Source organism: Octopus bimaculoides, chromosome 11 (assembly GCF_046866305.1).
Source record: "Octopus bimaculoides isolate indiv1 chromosome 11, ASM4686630v1, whole genome shotgun sequence".
In the NCBI taxonomy this organism is placed as follows: Eukaryota; Metazoa; Mollusca; class Cephalopoda; order Octopoda; family Octopodidae; genus Octopus; species Octopus bimaculoides.
Window position 1 is genome coordinate 77,263,465 of NC_142938.1, and position 23,168 is coordinate 77,286,632.

At 37.6% G+C, this 23,168-nt stretch overlaps 1 protein-coding gene across 2 annotated transcripts in view; it reads right to left on the minus strand.

Annotated features, from left to right (window-relative positions):
• Positions 1 to 23,168, minus strand: part of LOC106867567 (organic cation transporter protein) — a 64,609-nt gene that overhangs the window by 20,373 nt on the left and 21,068 nt on the right. For both annotated transcript variants that reach the window (XM_089360419.1, XM_089360420.1), the window contains exons 2-4: positions 16,032 to 16,237; positions 12,174 to 12,404; positions 1,912 to 2,114 (exon numbers count right to left, since the gene is read on the minus strand). In XM_089360419.1, the coding sequence (XP_089216545.1) occupies positions 1,912 to 2,114; positions 12,174 to 12,404; positions 16,032 to 16,237 (640 nt within the window). The remainder of the gene's footprint in view (positions 1 to 1,911; positions 2,115 to 12,173; positions 12,405 to 16,031; positions 16,238 to 23,168) is intronic.

Sequence of the window (23,168 nt, forward strand, 5' to 3'; positions counted from 1 at the left end):
TGATAATAATAATAATGATAATAATAATAATAATAATAATAATCGTTATCATATCGATACGCGCTCTTTTGCTGACGAAAAGATAGTTAAATTTTAAGAATTTTATATCGCCTGTCCATTTAAAATGCTATTTTTAAAATGAAATATCTTTAGTTTGAATACAACATTTCTTCACGTCAAATTTCATTTTCAGAAAAAAAAAATTATGTTACATTAGAGGCTTTTTAACGGAATAAATTATTGAAATTTCTGTTGTATAATTCTCGGCACCAGACCAATTTTCTCAGAGTGTGAGTACGGCCTATTAACCTGATTCTAGTTGAATATGAATTACCGATGAAGTTACAAGTATTTTTACTACTAGTGCACTTATGTTTCTACTAATTCCTTGTCCGTTTCTTGCCGATTCACAATCGGTAAATAACGTAAAGTAGGGAGCCGTTTTAGATCAATATATTACAGTTGTTATTCTATTAAATCTGTCCCATTAAAAAAACTTTCCATTTTTCCCTTCCTCGCAAAGTCAGAGAGTTGACTCAGATTTTTCGTTCATTATTGGACAATTTCGGACGAATAAGTATCAAGCAGTTGAATAAATGTATTATACATAAAATATTGGATCATTTTATGATTTTGTGAAAGGGAAATGGGAAATCGTGGCGTCATTTCCTTTCTCATGGACAAGGAAAATTAAAATGGCGTCAGCGGGATTCATCTCTTTCATGTAGTGTTACAAACTTTACATGTATAGCGAATTTGTTAATTATCAACCAAAAGAGAGAAGAGGCAACAGAAGCAGCAGTGCGTCGCACTAAATGTGCAGTATTTAGTTTGGCATTTGTCAACGTTCTGTATTATATTTCGAGGTTAACTTTGCCTTTCATCCTTCCAAGGGTCATAAAACAAACATCAGTCGTAAACCGAGACGAATTTAAATGACTACACACTTATCAAAAATATGAAGAGCTGTTGCCAATATAATTAACCACATAAAGCAGCGAGCTGTCAGATCCTTAGCACGCCGGGCAAAATGCTTAGCGACATTTCGTCGTCTTTATTTTCTAAGTTCAAATACTGCCGAGGTTGACTTTGCCTTTCATCTTTTCGTGGTCGATAAATTAAGTACCAGTATTGGAGTCGATGTGAACGACTATCCCCCTCCCCTCAAATTCTAGGCCTTGTGTCTATAGTAGAAAATATTATTATTATTATTATTATTAAGTTAAAGCGGCGAGCTGGCAGAATCGTTAGCACGCTGGACGAAATGCTTTACAGCATTTCGTCGTCTTCTGAATTCAAATGCCGCCGAGGTCGATCTTGCCTTTCATTCTTTCGGGGTCGATAAAATAAGTACCAGCTGAGCACTGGAGTCGATGTAATCGACTTATACCCCCACCCCCAAATTGCCGACCTTGTGCTAAACATTGAAATCAATATGATTAATCATTAAATAAAAACATAAATGCAATTATAATATTCATTTGTTGTTTGACCCTAGATGAGTCTTCATCGATCAAACCAAAGAATTCCAACCGTGACCAACTCGCCTATTCTTTTTCCGGTCTATTGTACAGAGGGATACATTATCCTTTGTGATTTGAGGGAAGTTTGGCTGGTATTTATAACAGCTCGGAGTGGATCTAATTTTATTCGTCAGCAGTGTGATTTCCAATCTATCTCGCAGATAAGAAGCTATTCGCTGATTAACTCTGAGATCGGTTGTTTATTTTTTTAAAATTAATATATTAATTTCTGATAGCTTCGAACCTAAAATTAATCCCATGCTAACCGGAAAGACTTCAGCCGTGGGGAATTCAAATAAAATTGCAATAATGGTCATTTTTATTTATTTATAATATTTATTTATTTATTTATTTATAATAAAAAATTAAAAAATAAAATGAAAATTACCAAAAATGAAAAAGTGCCATTGCATGGAAAATACAGAATACTTGCACATTTACCCTCCAACTGTAATTCCGAAGCAGGTACGAGATTGGTGCCAAAGGTAAGACACAGATGCCCCACGTGACACCGGTCATACCACACATTAAAGTTCGATTTTTAACGGGAAACAATTCCAACATTAATGTATAGGCCGATACTAACAGACCCTAGGGAAGACAAAAATAATAATAATAATGATAATAATAATAATAATAATAATAATAATAATAATTGAGAAAGAAAACAAATTATGCTGGATCATAGATATAGCATGCCCAGCTGACAACAAGGTATGCGATAAGGAAGAAAGAAAAGTTGAGAGATATGACAGGTTAGCTTGGAAAGTTAAGCAGTTGTGGTCGATGAAAAAGGTAGCAATAATACCAATAATTGTTGGAGTCCTGGGAACAGTGAGCAAAAATCTCGAGAAGTACGTGGAAGAAATAGGGGCTGCAATAAGGGTGGAGCACTTGCAGAAAACAACACTACTAGGAACCGCTCGAATACTCCGGAAGGTGCTCGAAAAATAAGAGGCGTTACCTTAGTTCACTGATAGTAAACAGCTGACACTGTAGTACATCTCCAGCGTTAGAAGCTGTACAAAGGCGGCAACGACGACGACGACGACGATGACGATGACGATGATGATGATGATGATGATGATAGGTCATATGTAAACAAACATAAGTTTGTTTTTGGAACGTTGAAATGTATTGTAGAACAAGTAGAAAGATATATTTTCAACGCGTAAATACTGAACAGTTTATATAAAGGATAAAATCCTTTTAAGAGCAGAAAAATTTGTCAGCAACCAATGATTACCGACAAATATTTTTCTGCTCTTGAAAGAATTTTATTCTATATATATACTGTTCAGTATTTACGCGTTGAAAATATATCTTTCTACTTGTCCTACCATAATAATAATAATAATTAATAATAATAATTAGATTGGTGAAGAAGGATATTAAAGACAATATTACGTTTAGGCGTCTTTTAGGTAAATGCAGGTGATTTGTTTCCAGTCTAAATGATAACCTCACATTTCTTCATTCTCCGGGGAAGAGTCAGGTCTAACACGTTAGGTTCTACACATCTCATATCAAATACTCTTATCGGACTCACCAATGAATATAGTTGCCTCTGTGTGTGTGTGAAAGTTGTATTTGCACAACAGAGCTATAACCACGTATTTAAATGCAGTGACAGAGAAATATACATGGAAACAAATACGAAAGCGCGTGGTCTAGTACTTGAGGGTGGTGAGCTTGCAAGGTTGAAGTCATGGTTTCGATTCTCGAACTGGGCTGCGCTTTGTGCCATTGTATAATGCACTTCATTCCACAGTTGATTCATCTCTATTTTACTCAGCTGAAATTAGTGCCACCAACATCTGGTTACGTGTTAGCCCTGTGTCGGATTGACATATTTTGGAGTGTTGGTCAGTCTTGTACTCTCGGTCGCCTCTACACCTCAGAAACTGGGATAAAATCTAACAGATCATGCAGAAGCGTTCCAATTTAGTGAAAAGGGAAATGACTATGACAAACATACGCACCTGAATGAACTTACGCACAGACACACGCAAACACACGCAATTATGATCTCACACACAAAGCCGTTCAATCAAACAACCTAACCCCAACACACAAATACACGCACGAATTTTTTCACTCGCACGCACACACACACACACACACACACACACAAGTGAACGTTTTACATTCATACATAATAAAACAACGACATATGAATGAATGCAAGTAAAGATCATAGAAAATTTGGAAAGTATTCTTTCACACGACGGAAAGAAGTATTTGACTCGTTAATAACAAATAGTTAATGACTGGATGGTAAAAGACCTGCGTTTTCAGTACACATTTCAACAGTGCATAAATGTATTTCTGTTTGCTATTATCTCGGGGGCACTGAATAATTCAGAAGCCCTTTTAACATTTATTCTTTTTTTTTTTATTTTTCATTTTGTTACAGTTTCTTTGTTGTTTTGTTTTGTGTATCCATTGATAACATACTGCTTATACATGGTCAAATTTATTCATTAAATGAATTTGAGTGAATATTCATTGTTCTAGGAAGGGGTAAAGCAGTTTTACGCTAACAGGAGATGAAGCAGTTGGCGGAATTAGAAAGAACTAAAAAACGAAGAATTAATAGCAGAGTTCAGGATGTGAATGAAGTTGAGACAAGGTGAATAAGGTGGATATGGGGAAGGTTTTGGAGCTGTACTTTAGCAAATTCGTTATGAGATATTTGATGGGAAAAAGATGGATTGTGGCAAAAGACCTTGGAGAGACAAGAGAAGAATTTGGTAAAGAATATAGAGACAAAATTGTCAGGAAGCTGTAACAGAATACAAGACAGAAGAATTTCACAACGAACTTTCGTTATTATTTTCGACGTACAAGTTACTACGAAAACGATGAGGCATAGATAGGTTAACGAGGAATACGTAACTTGGAGAATATGGGTTGGGGGGAAAACTAGAGCCATTTTTGATAATGGGGTAACTGGGGAAGAGGTAAGAGACATAATGTGGTCAAGGGGAAGTAAGTGAGTAACAAGTATTTATTGCACAACTTGAAGTTTGATAAGCAAGTGTGAGTGGGGGAAAATATTTACGAATAAAAGGTTTAGAATTTAACAACGGTGATGATTAAGTAATGAGGAAATATGTTGTCATCATCATCATCATCATCATCATCATCATCATCATCGTTTAACGTCCGCTTTCCATGCTAGCATGGGTTGGACGACTTGACTGAGGACTGGTGAAACCGGATGGCAACACCAGGCTCCAATCTAAATTTGGCAGAGTTTCTACAGCTGGATGCCCTTCCTAACGCCAGCTGTGTTGTAGGAAAATAGAGAGCAATGTATCACGACGAGAATAAATACTGGAGAAAGTGGAATTGCTATACTATTGCCCGATGATAGTAGAGATGAAATCATCGAAGGAAAACGGTTACTAAGAATTGTATATGTGACAAGGGAAGACAGTGAGGAAGATGAAGTTAAAGGAGGATAAATAAAGAATCAGGTCTATGACAGAATTTCCTGGATTTCCGTCTATAACGACGACGAGTGTACTCGTTGATCCGATCAACGGAACAGCCTGCTCGTGGAATTAACCTGCAAGTTGATGAATACTCCATAAACACGTAGTTCTCGGGGAGCTTCAGCGTGACACAGAAAATGACACGGCTGGCCCTTTGAAATACAGATAGAAATCATTTTTGCCAGCAACATGAAATAAAATTTTTAGAGCAACATGAAATAAAATGCCTTGTTCAAACACACAACACGCCGTCAAGTATCGAACTCACAACCTTACGATCGGTATCCAAATACCCTACCACTAAGCCATGCACCTTCACATGATGAAGTTTACATTTACAAACACATGCAAATAGAAATGTAGCTGTCAATTGAGATGTGAGGACATGGATAGAAAAACGTGCAAAGATATAAACATATCTAAATGAACGCAGACAACGACATAAACTTGTAGATGAATAAAAGAAACGAACGAATAAACATATATACCCCCAGCAAGGGAATACACATGGAATTTTTATATGTTCCTTCAGATGTATTGATACAAACACAAACAAGCAAATAAAAGACGGCATGGAAGAGTATACAGGGTAGGTAAACAGATATATTTAAAATTTACAAGAAAGATGCCCTGGTGAGTGAGACGGCTGTACTGTTATGTAATAAACACACAGAGAGCATTGAAATGAAATAAGGGGTAAGAATAGAAGAAATTCAAGAAAATAGTGGAAAAGAGAAATACCTATTTCGTTATTGCCCACAAGGGGATAAACATAGAGGGAACAAACAAGAACAGACGAACGGATTAAGTCGATTACATCGACCCCAGTGCGTAACTGGTACTTAATTTATCGACCCCGAAAGGATGAAAGGCAAAGTCGACCTCGGCGGAATTTGAACTCAGAACGTAACGGCAGACGAAATACCGCTAAGCATTTCGCCCGGCGTGCTAACGTTTCTGCCAGCTCGCCGCTTTAACGTCTTTAAAATAATAACTCTTCGATTCGGAATGTCTTGAGGTTCGACAATAACAACAAAGTATAAATAAACGAAATAAAAAGTAGTGAAACACAGGTTTTGAACTTGCATCGAAATCTCGATTTCCAAAATAGTTTATCGTTACACTACACGGATGCTGGCGAGTCCTTAACCCTTGTTGGATCGGGGAGTGTGCCGTCTTGGCATACGGTATCTCTTGGTTATTTCCCACTTGAAAAAACGCAGCACTTTACATGTCTGAACACAAGTGGTTTCTTCCAGAGAGAATGAGAAGAATCGATTCACAGTAATTGGATTGGTGCTTTACTTAAGGGTGTCGAATAGATGAAATGCTAATTTGACCTCGACAGGACTTGAAGTAGAGGATAGAGAGAGCAGGAACGAACTCAGCAAGCTGTTCTATCTGATGTGCAAATGGCTCTGCTAAATCGTCGCATTATCACTCTAGTTAATTTGCTTGCATTTCTAGACATACGCTTACCTAGACTTAAGCTCTCAACTCATTGATTGACATTGAAATCGTAAGGGTGCCGTTATAGCAAACAACGTATCGCGGACATCTTTTTAGACCTGGCTCACCTCGTACCTCACCAGGTCTGCCCACAGTCAATTTCTTTCAAAAATAGAGAAAGACAGAGGGGAAAAAGAAAAGAACATCGAACCAAAACAGGACAAGTACTTTATTTGTCGAACCCTGAAAGATTAAGGTGAATTTGACCTTAGTGAGATTTGAACTAAGATCAAGGACACAGAGAGCCAGAACAATTACTACACAAAGCACTCTTTTCGACGTCATAAAGACTCTTGCCAATTGGCCGTATATGCAGAAATGAATCCAGTTATATTTATTTCGTTGAAACTTAATAATTGTGAATGAATTGAAAGTAGTTATCTAACGTTGTCTGTAACACAGGCTGACCTTATTCAATGCAGTTTCTCAAACACTTAACCAACAAAGCAGACTTTTTTCTTTTCTCTCTTTCTTTTTTAGTCCATGATTAATAGATTACAGCCAATATCTGTCTAATTAGAACATTTAAGTTCAAAAGGGCGTCTCATTTGTCCTCGTTATGAGAGGATACTCGTACGAAAGACAGACTTTCACTAGTGAACATCAACTACTAACTAAATAAACATATAAATCTTAGTAAATTTTCAATTATTCATATGACTATATTTGTGTCTGTGTGTCGGTGCATACACGTCAGAGAAAGAGTGAGTGAGTGAGAGAAGGAGGAGGAGGAGGAAGAGAAAAAAGAGAGCACACGTGATTTCTTTGGTCATAATTCCAACCGCATGTGGTTTGGGTATGTGAATATTAAATCACGGTAATATTTGGTTGATATTTTTTTATCGACCCCACTGGAAGGAAACCACAGAAGTTGATCGGGCAAGATTTGAACTCATAATAACAAACAAAGCACGTTTTGTCCGATACACTAATGGCTAGGGCCCACACGCATACTACTCTGCTTATTTCTATGTATCTGGTTATACGATTTAAGGATGTGTTAGAATCTACCTGCTTGGTGTGTGTGTGTGTGTGTGTGTGTGTGTGTGTGTGTGTGTGTGTGTGTGTGTTCGTGCGTACAGTCAATTCGAAGATGTCAGGTCGTCATTAGGGATTAGATAATCCAAACATTTTACTGGTTAATCACTATAAGGAGAAAGTCTCGACGGTATGTCAGGGATTATTATACTAATACATATTATTTATAATGAAAGAAGGAAAAGGGAGAATCACACAAATGAATTATTTATATATCCATAATTCTCCATTTTCTTTCTTTCATTATTAACTATATATATATATATATATATATATATATATGTATATCTATCTATCTATCTATCTATCTATATATATATATATATATATATATATATATATATACGTTCTTGGTCATACTCATATTTTCCTCTCACTAGTTTACAAGTTATGCTTTGCTCCTGCATTCACCATAATACATAACTCATGGAAGTAGATACTTGGGTATATATATATATATGTATATATATATATATATATATATATATATATATATATATATATATATATATAACACATGGCGCATCGTGGGTCTATGGCTATGACCCCGAAAGCAATACTCAGCTGAAGACCCCCAACCTCTCCAATGTGTTCGACTACAAGAGCATTCTTCATCGTGTGTATTGATCCACCGGGTCAGACAGTAAACAAGGTGTACTATAGTGACGTGTTGCGGAATTTGCGGGATGCTGTTCGTCGGAAAAGGACAGAGTTGCATGCATCTGGTGAGCAGTAAGTCCACCAGGACAACGCACCTGTCCATCCAGCACAACGTGTGCAAAAGGTTTTGGACAAGCACAGCATTCCAAATCCGATGACCACAATATTCCCCAGATCTCACCATTTGCAACTTGTTTCTCTCTCCAAATATCTAAGCCTACGTGAAAGGAACAAGATACCAAGATGTCGACGAAATCCAAGAGAATGCGACGAGGCAGCTGCTCGCTGTCCCAAAAGAGGAGTTCCAGGAATGCTTCCATCAAAGGAAACCACTCTGAAAAAAGGTGTACCATCAGAAGGGGCCTACTTCGAAGGACATCAAATGCCGAATTGATGTGTATTGTTGGCAGCTCAGCTTATTACAGGGGTAGCAATAATATATTAGAATTGCGATAATCTGGGATAATTATAACGACCTCCCCTGAAAAAGTATCCAGAATACATTTCGAATGTGTAAGTGTAGTCGTGTATGTAATCAAGACTGCGTGTCAGTGTATGAATGTGTGTGTGTGTGAGTGAGTGTATGTGTATGTGTATGTGTGTGAGTGAGTGTCTGAGTGTGTGAATGAGTTGTGTGTGAATGAGTTGTGTGTGTGAGTGAGTGAGTGAATGTGTGTGCATGAGTGAGTGTGCGTGTGTGCGTGAGTGATTATGTGCGTGTATGTGTGTGTGTGAGTGAGTGTGTGTGAGTTGTGTGAGTGAGTGTCTGAATGTGTGTGAGCGAGTGTGCGTGTGAATGTGAGTGAGTGAGTGAGTGTGTGTGCATGTGTGTAAGCTCACGTTATGCAAATATGCTAAATTTGAACAATGATCCCTTAATTATGTAACCCCTTACCCCGTTAATCTTTTTCAACTTCAGCTTTTATTTTTATTTTTACGTTTATTTTATTTTTTGTTAATATATTTCCATTCATTATTATTTTTGGTATTAAGGCGGCGAGCTGACTGAATGCTTAGCGGTATTTCGCCCGTCGTTACGTTCTGTGTTCAAATTCCACCGAGGTCGACTTTGCCTTTCATACTTTCGGGGTCGATAAAATAAGTACCAATTGCGTATGTATGTATGTATGTATGTTTGTAATAATCTTCAGGCTCATTCAGATTGCGTGTCCCTAAGGGGTGACGTGTTTACTGGTTACGGCTAAATCCAGTCCTGCTAACTTCTTCAATGTTATAAAAAGTTGTCCTACATTGCTTTGATTATATAAAAGTTGAAACTATTTCCCTCCACTTTTGCTAATAACCGCCTTGTGGAAAAACCATTCTCTTTACCCTACTTTTGAAATGGTGTACTGATTTAGTTTCTTGTCAAAATAAACGAATATAGAGAGATCAAGAGCATTCAAATATATATTCACATACGACCACGCTTTTGAAAAACAAGTTTAAAGTAGAGCAGTTTTATTTGTACTTTTACTCCTACACTTCACAAATATACGAACACACACACATATATATTATGTTGTTTACAACGGCATACATGTTTATGTATACTTCGTAATAGAAATAAGAACGGAAATTTTGTAGGAAGGGGCTAGTCGCTTATATCGAGCCCGGTGATTAACTGGCACTTATTTTATCGACCCCCGAAAGAAGAAAAAGACAAAACCGATCGTAGCGGAATTTTAAATCGGGGCGGAAAGATACACGAAGTGTTGGGCGGCATTCTGTCTGGTGTGCTCATGATTCTGTCAGCTCGCTTCATATCTATCTATCTATCTATCTATCTATCTACATATATATATATATATATATATATATATATATATATATATATATATATATATATATCAAAACAAGCAACACGGATTTCAAAGGTGATTGCAGTACGCACGTTTCATGCTACTCCAATTTATTTAAGTAATGCGAGCATTACATTAAATGCAATATGAAGAGCAATCTTCAGCTGCACGAAATTGCTCTTCATATTGCATTTAATGTAATGCTCGCATTACTTAAATAAATTGGAGTAGCATGAAACGTGCGTACTGCAATCACCCTTGAAATCCGTGTTGCTTATTTTTTTATTTTGATCACCTGTCCTTTTGGGATACGATATTCGGGTGCCTACGCATAAGTACCATATTCAACCTTGAATCTCTCTCTCTCTTCTCTCTCTCTCTCTCTCTCTCTCTCTCTCTCTCTCTCTCTCTCTATATATATATATATATATATATATATATATATATATATATATATATATGTATGTATCAAAATAAGCAACAGGATATCCAGAAGTAATGCAGTACGATTGTTTCAAGCGACACCATTTAATTGATCAATGCAATCATTACATCAATTTAAATGCAGAGCAATTCTCAGCTGCATAAATACATAGAATTAAATTAAATTAAAACAGATGGACACATTAGTATAATTTTTACCTAAAACCTCCAAGAAGGTAAGGTGATAGACAAAGATCATGCTGTCTTCACTTCAGCTTAGAAGCTACTATATCTATATCTATTGTTGTGTCTGGGGAAAATCGTTCTATTTTAATGCCTTGCTTCTTGCAACGAAAATTTTAGAAAAAAATTAAACATGTGGAAACTGAACCGGTGAGTGTGTTAATTGATAAGGCATTAAAACAGAATGACTCTCCCCAGACACAACAAAATATGCTTCAACTCACGAATTCACATAAAGAATCTTGCAAACTAAATTCAAAAACGAAATATACAGGGGTTGAACAAAATAATGGAAACACCTAGCATCATAGCATCATAATTTTGAAATATATTTAAAACCGTCAAAGGCTTATTTATTTTTATGTTTTTTCATTTATTATTAGCGTTGCTTAATATGTTAACATTGCTGTTTCTTTTCAGATATCATCAGGAAAAGGTAATTAAAATTCATTAAAATGACAAATCTATCGGACATTCAAAGAGGTATATATATGCATATATCTGTGGAAGTGGTGGAGATGGTAGGTGTGGAAGTGGCGGTGGTGAAAGGCGTATTTTTAAAAAAACTGAACCAAGTTTTTTTTTCATGTCATCTATCACTTAACGCATGCGCATAAGTACAATTCCGTAAAATATTCACGCTAATTTACCAGGCAGACATATGCAATTTAACTAAAGGTTGTGTCATATGTACGGGGTATTGTGTGCGTGTTTTTTGTCTCTATGGGAAAAATGGAAACATAAGAGTACATATTTATTTTATGAGTGCTGTATATTAAGTCTATAGAATTGTGCATAAAGTTTTTTGTTGTTGGCACTCCGTCGCTCACGACGTCGAGGGTTTCAGTTGATCCGATCAACGGAACAGCCTGCTCGTGAAATTAACGTGAAAATGGCTGAGCACTCCACAGACACGTGTACCCTTAACGTAGTTCTCGGGGATATTCAGCGTGACAAGGCTGGCCCTTTGAATTACAGACACAACAGAAACAGGAAGTAAGAGTGAGAGAAAGTTGTAGTGGAAGAGTACAGCAGGGTTCGCCACTATCCCCTGCCGGAGCCTCGTGGAGCTTTAGGTGTTTTCGCTCAATGAACACTCACAACGCCCGGTCTGGGAATCGAAACCGCGATCTTATGATTGCGAGTCCGCTAACCCTAACCACTGGGCCATTGCGCCTCCACTGTGCATAAAGTATATAAATTGTATATATAAAGTGCATTAAGTAATCATCGTATTCCAATTTCATTCACTTCTCAATGAGTAGCAGACGACCAACTATCTTTCCATTCAGACATAACACAGGCTACATTTTCAGGTTTTTTGGATAAAGTTTTCAGAAATAACCCAATAGATTTACCATTAGTTCCGTGAAATATTCCCGGGTCCCGCTAGTAACATATGAATAAACAAGTCCATTAAAGCAATAAAAACAGTGAACTTAATATTGCAAAAGATAGAAAATGGTTTACTGTACCTGGGTAAAAAGTCCTTCCAGCAGCCGAAATGTAACGAAGACATAGTAATTAGATGATAATGAGGATGAAATTGCAGCTATGAAAATCAGGATGTTACTGATCACCAGTATTGGTTTTCTTCCTCTGGTATCCGAGAAATAAGGCATGGTTAATGCTCCAACCAGGCCCCCCACCGAATACAAGGTTTGAGTCAGTTCAGAAAGGCCGGCTTTGTCACATACAAGATCCCACTGCGAAACGAAAATCAAAAATATAAAATTCGTGCGTATTGATGTGTGTGTTTGTATGTGTGTGTGTGTGTGTGTGTGTGTGTGTGTGTGTGTGTGTGTGTGCTCGTGTGAGTCTGTACGCGGATAAACGTGTATATTCATAGATGAAGCAATATATATATATATATATATATATATATATATATATATATATATATTTGTGTATATGTATGTATATGTGCATGCATATGTATTACGCAAACACACACATACACAGACAAACACGTGCGCGCGCACACACATATACATACATACATACATACATACATGGATGGATAGATAGATAGATAGATAGATAGATAGATCGATAGATAGATAGATAGATTCGTTTTGCTGTGAACTTAAACAAAAAGAAAAGTACACAATACCAGTTATAGAATTTATATAGTTGTTCGAACCTATGTTCTCGCTTCTGTGCTGTTTTAGGTGTGCACACACATAAGCGAGAAATTCGCAATAGCGTAAGAGTAAATTACACTACATCGAACCAGTATTATCTCTGGAGAAGGTAGAACAATCAACTAGTGACAGTTGGGACCAGTTCTAAATAGAAAGGGGATAGAATTATAAGAACCAAGAATTTTCCAAGATTTCGATGCTACTTAGTTCATAAAGGTGCCCTAAATTTTTGTATATCTTTTATCTTTGACATTTTTCATTCATTATCCTGCGGCCATTCTAGGGCACCGCCTTGAATTATTTTTGTAGTCGATTGAATTGACCCCAGTACTTATTATTATTATTATTTTTATTATTATTATTATTATTATTATTATTATCAGCTTGGTACTTATTATATCTGTCGCTTTTCCGAGGTGCCAAGTTACGGGGACGTAAAAAACCAGCATCGGTTGTCAAGCGGTGGTGGAGGACACACACACACACACACACACACCTATATACATGTGTGTGTATGTGTTTATATATATATATATATATATATATGTATGTAAACACAAGACGTGCTTTTGTCAGCTTCCGTCTACCAAATCCACTCATGAGGCTTTGATCGACCGGAGGATACAATAGAAGACACTCGCTCAAAATGCCACGCAGTGGGATTGAACCCGGAACCATGTGGTTGAGAAGCAAACTTCTTACCGACCCGGCCGGAGAAAAGGTACACATACTGCTGTGCCGATGACACCTATTGATGTGGAACCAAGTATCCAGGAGCTTTCCTCTTGTCTCCAGACAACCAGACTGTCCCTTCCTTAATGGCATATCATGCTTGGAGAATTAATGCTTCTTGAGATTATCTCTTGTCCCGACTTGAAGTTGTGTTGATCCTTTTTGCCAACAAGTGATTGTCCTACCTTCTCTGAGAGCTGAGAAAATTACAATAAACCAAGGATCTACCTTGTATGGTATTTAATATATCCTCATTCATCTTTTTATGCATAAAGAGCAGAGAGACATAAGGTAAATTTACGAGTGTAGACGCATTTAGCCTGGCTACAGTAAAAAAAAAGATAAAATTACAAGTTTCTTTCTCTCTCCCCCTTCTCTGAGATTAATCTAACTCTATCATTAGTTAAAGCTTCATCATAGATCAGTTACTCGTTCCTAGTCATAGAGAGAATATAGTCTATAACTGTTTGTTGTATACATACATTCGGACAGAACTAAATTGGTTTGCTTCATCTGTATAACAATGCAAATTTTGGCAACGGGTTTTGATTGTTAACAAAAAACACTTTCATTCATATTTGTAACTATAATAAAGAAATAAATAAAAGCAGATTTTGAACTGGAAGTGTGGAGAAGGAGGAGGTGGAGGAATTTAATCGGAAATGTTGGTTTCAAATTTTAGCACAAGGCCTGCAGTGTCGGGGAGAAGGTTACGTCGATGACACCGACCCCAGTGTTCAACTGATACTTATTTTATCGATCCCGGAAGGATGAAAGGCAAAGTCAACCTCGGCGGAATTTGAACTCAGAACGTAAATACGGACGAAATGCCGCTGAGCATTTTGTCCGGCGAGCTAACGAGACCACGAGTAAAATATTGGTTTCAAATTTTGGCGCAAGGCTTGCAATGTCAGGGGAGGGGACTCAGTCGATTACATCGACCCCCGTGCTCTACTGATACTTAATTTATTGACCCAGAAACGATTAAAGACAAAGTCGACCTTGAAGGTATTTGAGCTCAGTACGTAAGGCCGGATGAAATGCCGCTAAGCTTTTGGTCCGGCCCGCTAACGATACCAAGAGTCAATATACTAAAACCATGCAAGGTGTCTCATACCTAAAGAACACATAGAATGAATACTTTTATACTTCAAACTGAAGGCAGTTGTTGTTGTTGGCACTCCGTCGCTTACGACAACGAGGGTTCCAGTTAATCCGATCAACGGAACAGCCTGCTCGTGAAATTAATGTGCAACTGGCTGAGCACTCCACAGACACGTGTACCCTTAACGTAGTTCTCGGGGATATTCAGCGTGACACAGAGTGTGACAAGGCTGACCCTTTGAATTACAGGCACAACAGAAACAGGAAGTAAGAGTGAGAGAAAGTTGTGGTGAAAGAGTACAGCAGGGTTCGCCACCATCCCCTGCCGGAGCCTCGTAGAGATTTAGGTGTTTTCGCTCAATAAACACTCACAACGCCCGGTCTGGGAATCGAAACCGCGATCCTATGACCGCAAGTCCGCTGCCCTAACCACTGGGCCATTGCGCCTCCACTGAAGGCAGTTAAAAGGCAGAGAACAAACAGAAGAAAATAAGGAAGAGAAGAATAACTGCCAAGGCTTAGAAATTCTGACACGAAACAAACTTCCAATCGTTAGAAAGCAAATTATTTCTTTGCAGAGTATGCCTAGTGGCGTAACCAAGTCTTGAGTTTTCTACCGAATGCACCAACGCAAAAACGTAGTGTTGCAATTTCAACTTCCATAAACAAGTTGCACTCTGATGTTTTCCACTAAGAGAGCGAATAAAGGACAACAAGTCAGGTGCATAAACGAATGTAAGGTGAAACTCAAGCAAGTAAATGTTGCTAGTGATTCAAAACAGAAGACTAATTTGCAAGAAATGCTCGTGTCTAAATTTGTAACAATGTTGCAAGACTCTGTGTTTAATAAGCATATGTTTAACATCGCTGTAAAAATAAACATCGTTGTTTTGCAACGAAGTTCTCGGCAATGAGTCGTATATCAAATGCGCAAATTTCGGCTGTCATTTACGTCTTCGTATTATGATCTACTTACTTTCTCTTAGTTGTTGAGAGAATGAATTCATAAAACTATTTCTTTAAACTGTCTAATTATAATTAATGTGCGAATTGTTTCTGTCGTTAGACTGCAGTCTTGTTTGTGTACAATTATTCAGAATAAGATAGAAAAGATAGGTTTTTTTTTCTTTCTGAAAGCTATTTTTAAACCATCAAAGCTTTTGGAAAGAACAGCGGTCAATCATGGCGTGTGAGTGTACCTCTACACACATTCAAACACACACACACACACGCACAAACACACACATGCACGCACAAACACAGAAAGGAGCATGAGGAAATAAACAGCGAGAGAATAAAAAAGGCTTTAGGGGCCAGCGGTCAATCATGGCACTGTCCCATTTCGAGTTTTACCTCGGACACTAAAGAAAGGTCACTATTTTCTTCATAGCTGTAACCATTGATACAGCTTAATGTATGATTAGTTCCATCACCAGTCAGGCTAGAGATATGTATTCGACAAGCTTCGTATTGGATATCATGAGTTTCGTTGTTCTCATAACCGTATTGGTATAACTGTGTGATATTCAGTTCGGCACATTTTGATTTGGGTACAAATCCTGAAAATAAGTAAAATATTATGTGTAAGAATATGCATTGATACATGTTGTGCAGTTAAATGCAGTCTGCGTAATTATATACATAGATTATTAAGAAATAATAAGAGATAATTAAAAAGTAGTAGACATTTAAAAAAATTATAAAAGACTGAAAATGCATTGTGCATTGCGAGTGTATTTAGAGTGAAAATGTTTTAATAAACAGAATAAAGCTTTAAATATTGAAATCAGATTTATCAAAATAGGAAATAATTCTAATTTGGCTTGCATTTGTATGAATCCGTAAATGCTTTGTTTACCGATTTCTAGATCGGAACAGTCTCTGAAAGTTCAGGGAATTCATTACCGAAGAGACTAACTTAAGTCGAAACACCGTGACTGGTGATTCACCGTCGTTCTGAGCGAGGCTCTATGTCCTTAACACAAAGGTCTCTTTAAGGAGTTTCTCCGAAACAAACGTAAAATGATATAGCTCATACCGTTCTACGCCTGTATACACATTATATATATATACATATACACACCGGTATTTTAGTCTAAGTTTGATTCAAATGCATACTATTAATATAATGGAATTTTTTTTTCTATTTTAGTGAAAATTGGTACACATTTAATTCAAGTTTGATTGTTTTTAGTTCAAATAAATATTCTGTATTATTGTAAAAAAAAAAAAAAAAAACTCCTTGGGTTTGACTGTTTGCTCAAACTTTTAGAGTAAAATTGAATACAGTAATAAATGTGGACATGCTTCCAGTACAAAGGCAATCACTGTGACAACGATATAAAGAACACGATGTCGAAGGAAATTAGATGGAACGGTGTCCAATGTTCTCACATCATGATCATTGCATCGTTACTAGAAACAACTTTATCTGGATACCACTTCCATCAAACAAAGAACAGCTGATCAGATAAAAAAATAAAAAGAAGTATATTAAGTATATTCGGCTTCGCAGAAATCACAAACACGGATACCAATATATGACCTCGATTGACAACGAAAGTGAGGCTGCAAGGAACGAGTGCCACAAAACAGTTATGCCGTATATTGGGTAAGTGGTGCTATTTAAAATTACGGCGATAATATTAATAATGACGGTGACGTTAATATGACCGTTGAAGTTAACAATAATGATGTTATTGCAGACCGTATCAGAACCTTATGTCCTGCAGTATTATATTTCAAAGTATGTTGACTGTGCTCTTATTAGAATTCAGTTACATTTTGTATAAACTGAACAAGAAGTTGACAATACATGGGTCACGAAAAGCTTAGGAACTCCGAGAGAACAGTTGAAAGTTACTCTTGAAAAATACAGTCTTTTAGAAAGCCTCTGTTGAATACTAATGTAGATTAAAAGAAGCAATAAAAATTATGGCCTTTCAATACCCAATGATATAAATGAGTTAAATGATGTTCTACCATTTACATACCCACATTAGAAAATGCGGAGCTAAATAAACAATGTACTGTGTTTTAGAAAAAAATGTCGCCATCTTTGAAAAGTAAATTAAAACGGTGAATAGATACGCAACCTAGCGAAGTAAGTAATATGTCCCAGATGACGGGAAACTCAGCGTGGTGATTTCAAACACTTGAATGCTTAATGGATAAAACATCCATTTTAAATAATTAAGAAGGTTTACGATCAGAAACCACGCCTCAGACAAGTTGCAAGCCGCCCCATTTGACTCCGCTAACGTGCGGTTTCGTAATCTCTTGGTACTCTTCCACTAATGACAATAACGTAGATTTTATTTCTGTAAAACAGAAAGGGCGCATGCTCAAATTGTACAGGACAATCGCCCTATTTCATGTTAACAAGATGGTACTAAATGATGTCAAGGTACCAAAAAAAACCCAGTCATATGCCTGAATCTACTACAAATAGGTTTTTCGTTGGGTACCATGTGACTGACTTATGAAAAAGGCTTGAATAACATCGAATTGATGACATGATAACATTCAGCAAAATTACTATGGAGAATTGGTCGACTGCTATTGCAATCGTTATTACAGGCCGACCCTTGTGTGTGGATTTGGTAGACGGAAACTGAAAGAAGCCTGTCGTATATGTGCGTGCGTGCGTGCGTGCGTGTGTGTGCGCCTGTGTTTGTGTGTGTGTGTGTTTGTCCTCGTAACTTAGCGGTTAGGCAAAAGACACCGATGGAATAAGTACTTGGCATACAAAGAATATGTCCTGGGGTCGATTTGTTTGACGAGAGGCGGTGCTCTAGCATGGCCGCAGTCAAATGATTGAAACAAATAAAAGAATAAAAGAATACCGAGAAAGAACAAAAACCGGTTGAGAACAAAATTGAAATAGTATAAAAGCCTCTACACTACTTCTACATTATTAAAGCGGCGAGCTGGCAGACACGTTAGCACGCCGGGCGAAGTACTTAGCCGTATTTCGTCTGCCGTTACGTTCTGAGTTCAAATTCCGCCGAGGTTGACTTTGCCTTTCATCCTTTCGGGGTCGATTAAGTAGGTACCAGTTACGTACTGGGGTCGATGTTATCAACTCAATCCCTTTGTCTGTCCTTGTTTATCCTCTCTATGTTTAGCCCCTTGTGGGCAATAAAGAAATAACATTATCAATTCATCCACACTGGTGTTTAGAGGGCAGCTGATTTCCGCAATAGAGTATATATTTTCTTTGTGATCCTCAACAGCAATATCTGGCCGGTTGAGTTTTAACTTGGTGGCTGTTTTGATTTTTAAGTACCATCAATATTCTTTCGACCTATCGGTCTCAATATACAAAGTATCTGACCTTTGGCCCAAAAAAGTATCCGACCTTTGACCAAAAAACAAGCAATATTTAAAAGCTCACCATTTTGATTTAGCTTCCTTCAAAGTATTCGCCTTGGGAGTCTACACACTTCTGCCAGCGTTCCTTCCATGCTGGAAACATTTCTGAAAATCATTTTTTGGGATGCTGTAGAGCTGTACCGTCGTATTTTTCTAAATGTCGTCTGTTGACTCAAATATTCTCCCTTCGAGTGTTTTTTGCTTTTGAGCATTGGGAATAGCCAAAAGTCGCATGAAGCCAAACCTGGGGTGTAGGAAGCTTGACGAACAAATGGTGTGTTTTGCTTGACGAAGAATGCTTGGACGATGTGGGCGGAATGAACTGACTGAACTGACCCCTGGCTGATTCCAGCTTCGGCAACAATCTCCTCAATGGTCACACGACGGTCTTCATAGACTATTCCTTGGACCTTTGCAATCATTTTGTCTTTTCTGCTAGTTGATGATCTACCACAACTTGGTTCACTGTCCAATAAGGTGCGGCCATCTTCGAACCGGTTGTACCTTTCCTTTATTTGTGTTTTTCCCAAAGCATCATCTCCGAAGGCCTTCTAAATCTTCTCGATATTCTGGGTTTGCGTATCACCAAGTTTTTAGCAGAATTTGATACAGTGTCTTTGCTCAATGCGCTCGGTCGTCTTGACTCAAAAACAAAAATCGCACAGCACACTCTTCACGTCTGTACTCAATGCGTCAGTGCGGGCAAATGGCGCAACCTATAGACACGAAACTTTTTGCGCATGCTCAAGAAGGACGCAGCCACCTAACACCTATGCAGATTTTACTCACGCATTATTATTTTGTGCAGAAAAAAAAATCAAGGTCGGGTACTTGTTGACCACACCTCGTTGTCATCTATTAGTGTTTTTTTTTTGTTTTCTAATTCTGTCCCAGATTACTCACCACTGCATCAAGCTTCATGGCGAGATGATATCTAAAAGACATTCTCTCGCAGATGGTAATAATGTGATTGATGTCTTCAGTTTTAGTTTTTCACCGCCTGCATTTGTTGTCTGTTTATGTTTCCTGCCTTTTATGCAGTAGATACTTGATGGGGATCTCATGTTATTGAATTGCATGTAGGTTGCTTTTGAAGTGGGTTGTCATAAATTTGTCTGCACTCCATACAATCCATTTGACACGACGAACTCTTATGGTTTCTGCTTTCTTTTCGCACCAAGTACCCACGTAATATTTTCCCAGTGAAATAATTAATTTTTTATTATCTTGTTCCTCTGATAAATAGGTTCTACCAATGCTCCTTGGAGAGAAAGCTGTATCAGCTCTTATTTCATGCCTCGCCTAATGTTCATTAACTATCCTAGTTATATTGTTGATTTCAAGGTCATAAATTTGGGCAAAGATAGTTACTGGTCTCTTTCCTCTGCTGCAGATGTTGTTTCAGTGTAAGCATATGTGCTTCATATGATATCAATACAAATGCGAAACCACAGCCACCATCCTTGTGTGGGAAGCATAATCTGTCCGCATTTCCATTGATGTTGAACTTTGCACATATGTATGCATCTGCGTATATAAGTATGCATGTCATTATTCAGTTTATTTCAAGATTTCTTGCCAATAGCGATAGAGCCGGATTCTAACCTAGATCTAAGGTTCCTTCATTGGAACTTCAACATCAATAATAGGGTATTTTTGTTTGTATGCATGTATGTATGTATGTGCAGATTTGTATGTTTTATGTATGTATTCTCATGCATATAGTTGCATATCTAGGCGTGCTCATATGTATTTAAATGATAAACTTCTGGAACAGATCTTGACAGTTCCAGTGATGGACTGAATCTGTAGTCTTCGAATTAGCTTTCCCCCTTCCTGGTTTTGAGAAGCCTAATTTCTCAAGATTGGTATTTAGCCAGTATGTTACATGTCCCAGGGTCCCAATAATTACAGGTATAAACCTGAACTTGTAATCTGGATAGATTAACTGCAGATTTCTCAATAGTTCAGCATAGGTGTTCTGTCTGTCTGTCTGTCTGTCTGTATGTATGTATGTATGCATGTATGCATGCATGTATGTACGCATGTATGTACGTATGAATGCATTTATGCATGCAAACAATCATACATAAATACACACACACACATATACATACATATACACATATGTACACACATATTTACATATATATCCATACATATCTATATATACAAACATGTATATATGCATGTGCGTATATATCTATCTACTTATCCTCTTCGTGCCACCTGGCACATAAGGCCTCCACGCTCGTTTTCCATTTATCCCTTTGGTTTTCAAGTTTTATTGCCGCATTCTATGATGACTATCCTGTTCGATTCCTTTCCTTTTCCACTGTCCTTCTCCATGTGGGTTTTGATCTACTGACTTTTCTCTTCCCCTGTGGTTGCCAAGTCAAGGCAGTCATATAGTGGTGATTGGGCTCCTTTCTCAATACATACCCAATCCAATTCCATCTTTTTCTTTTTACTTCTTGGCTTATCCTGGGGACTTAGGTTATTTTGTTGAGTTCATCCATTAATATGATGTTTGGAAACCCAATCTGCATTATTATCTTAGGCGTTCACTGAACAATGACAACAGCTGACTGTCAGATAATAAATTTCAGCTGACCCAGGAAATTAACGAACTAAAGGCAAACAACGAACAGGGTGAAAGACAGGGCAAATCCGTAAAAGGATCGCTGTTACGAAAGAGAAAATGTCTTCCAACTCACAAGATTTTGAATTGTAACAGCAGAGTTTTGAAGATGGAAATCATTTACACTATGGTGGAATTGAAAAAGCTTCTTAATTCACAGAAAATAATTAGCAGAATAAAGACTGCAGTACAATCTGGAAGAAATACGATAAGAAAATAGCATAAATTCGATCTCAGGTGAAAAGTTAAAAACTCGCAATTTTGAACTGAAATTTGCTTTGTAAGAGTGTCAAATGAAGAAGACGAAGGTACTAGGGAAGACCAAGGAAAAGGGACGCAAGAGCAAGACAGTCACCGTAAGGACTGAAGTTATAAATGTTGTATACTTTTGTCGGGTTGACAAAGGTATGGGGAATGGGTAGTGTTAGGGAGGAGAAATAACGTTATAGATCACGTGACTGATATGAAGCTGCTGCACGTTCTTGTGCGACTTTGCTGTGAGGTGGATGATTTGAAAATGGTGGAGGAACACGCGGTGTCAATTGTCAAAGCAAGAAAAAGAAAAAGAAGAAAAAAAACGCCCGGTGTCAATTGGCAAATGTAAAGAACGAGCGGTGTAAGTTGCTAACGTAAAGAATGCGGTGTCAGTTGGCAGCGGAAACAGAAACAGTAATAAGGATAATAAGTGTGGAGTTGGCAAACGAAAATAGTAAGCGTGAAGTTGGCAAACGAAAACAAACAGTGGTTGTGAGTTTGGCAACGGAGGCAGTCGGGTGACCAGTCGAAGTGAACTCGGGCGACGAAGAATCGCATTACACAAGACAAATAGCCAGCTAGGACTACTTCTTCCTCTCTGAGCAAGTTGACTTGCTGGGCTGGCCCGCGGTTTCCTACCTACTGACTTGACTGTTGGAGCCATGTTGGCGTCAGGAGGCTGGATTAAGCAACAATTTGTGAGTATTTTTGTATGTATAAAATATCTGCCTGCAAACGTTTGAGCCTTCAATGAATAGAGTTTTCGAATGCTTTTGTTAAGCTGTAGACGAATTTTGTTTTCCTCCCCGACCCTTTACGACTGAACTGCCCTATTTATGAGCTGAAGGAACCAAAACCGCATTGGACCAGTCAAGCTACTCAAATGACAAGAATGACGTAAAAATCGGTTAACCATCAATTATCGCTATTCATCGCTGTTGTGTGGACAGTCATTGCTCTTTGTTGTTGTTTGTTTGTTGTTGTACTTTAATTTTTTGTTTTTCTCAAAATTTGTTTGATATCTTTTGCTATGGGATTTAAAGATAAACTGGTTATTGACATTTTTGTCACGTTTGCTAAGTTAACCCCCCAAAAAAAAACAATGACTACGGGGAGATGATTACAAGAAGAAATTTAAAGTATTTCACTATATATATATATATATATATATATATATATGTATATATACGTGTGTGTGTGTGTATGTATGTATGTATGTA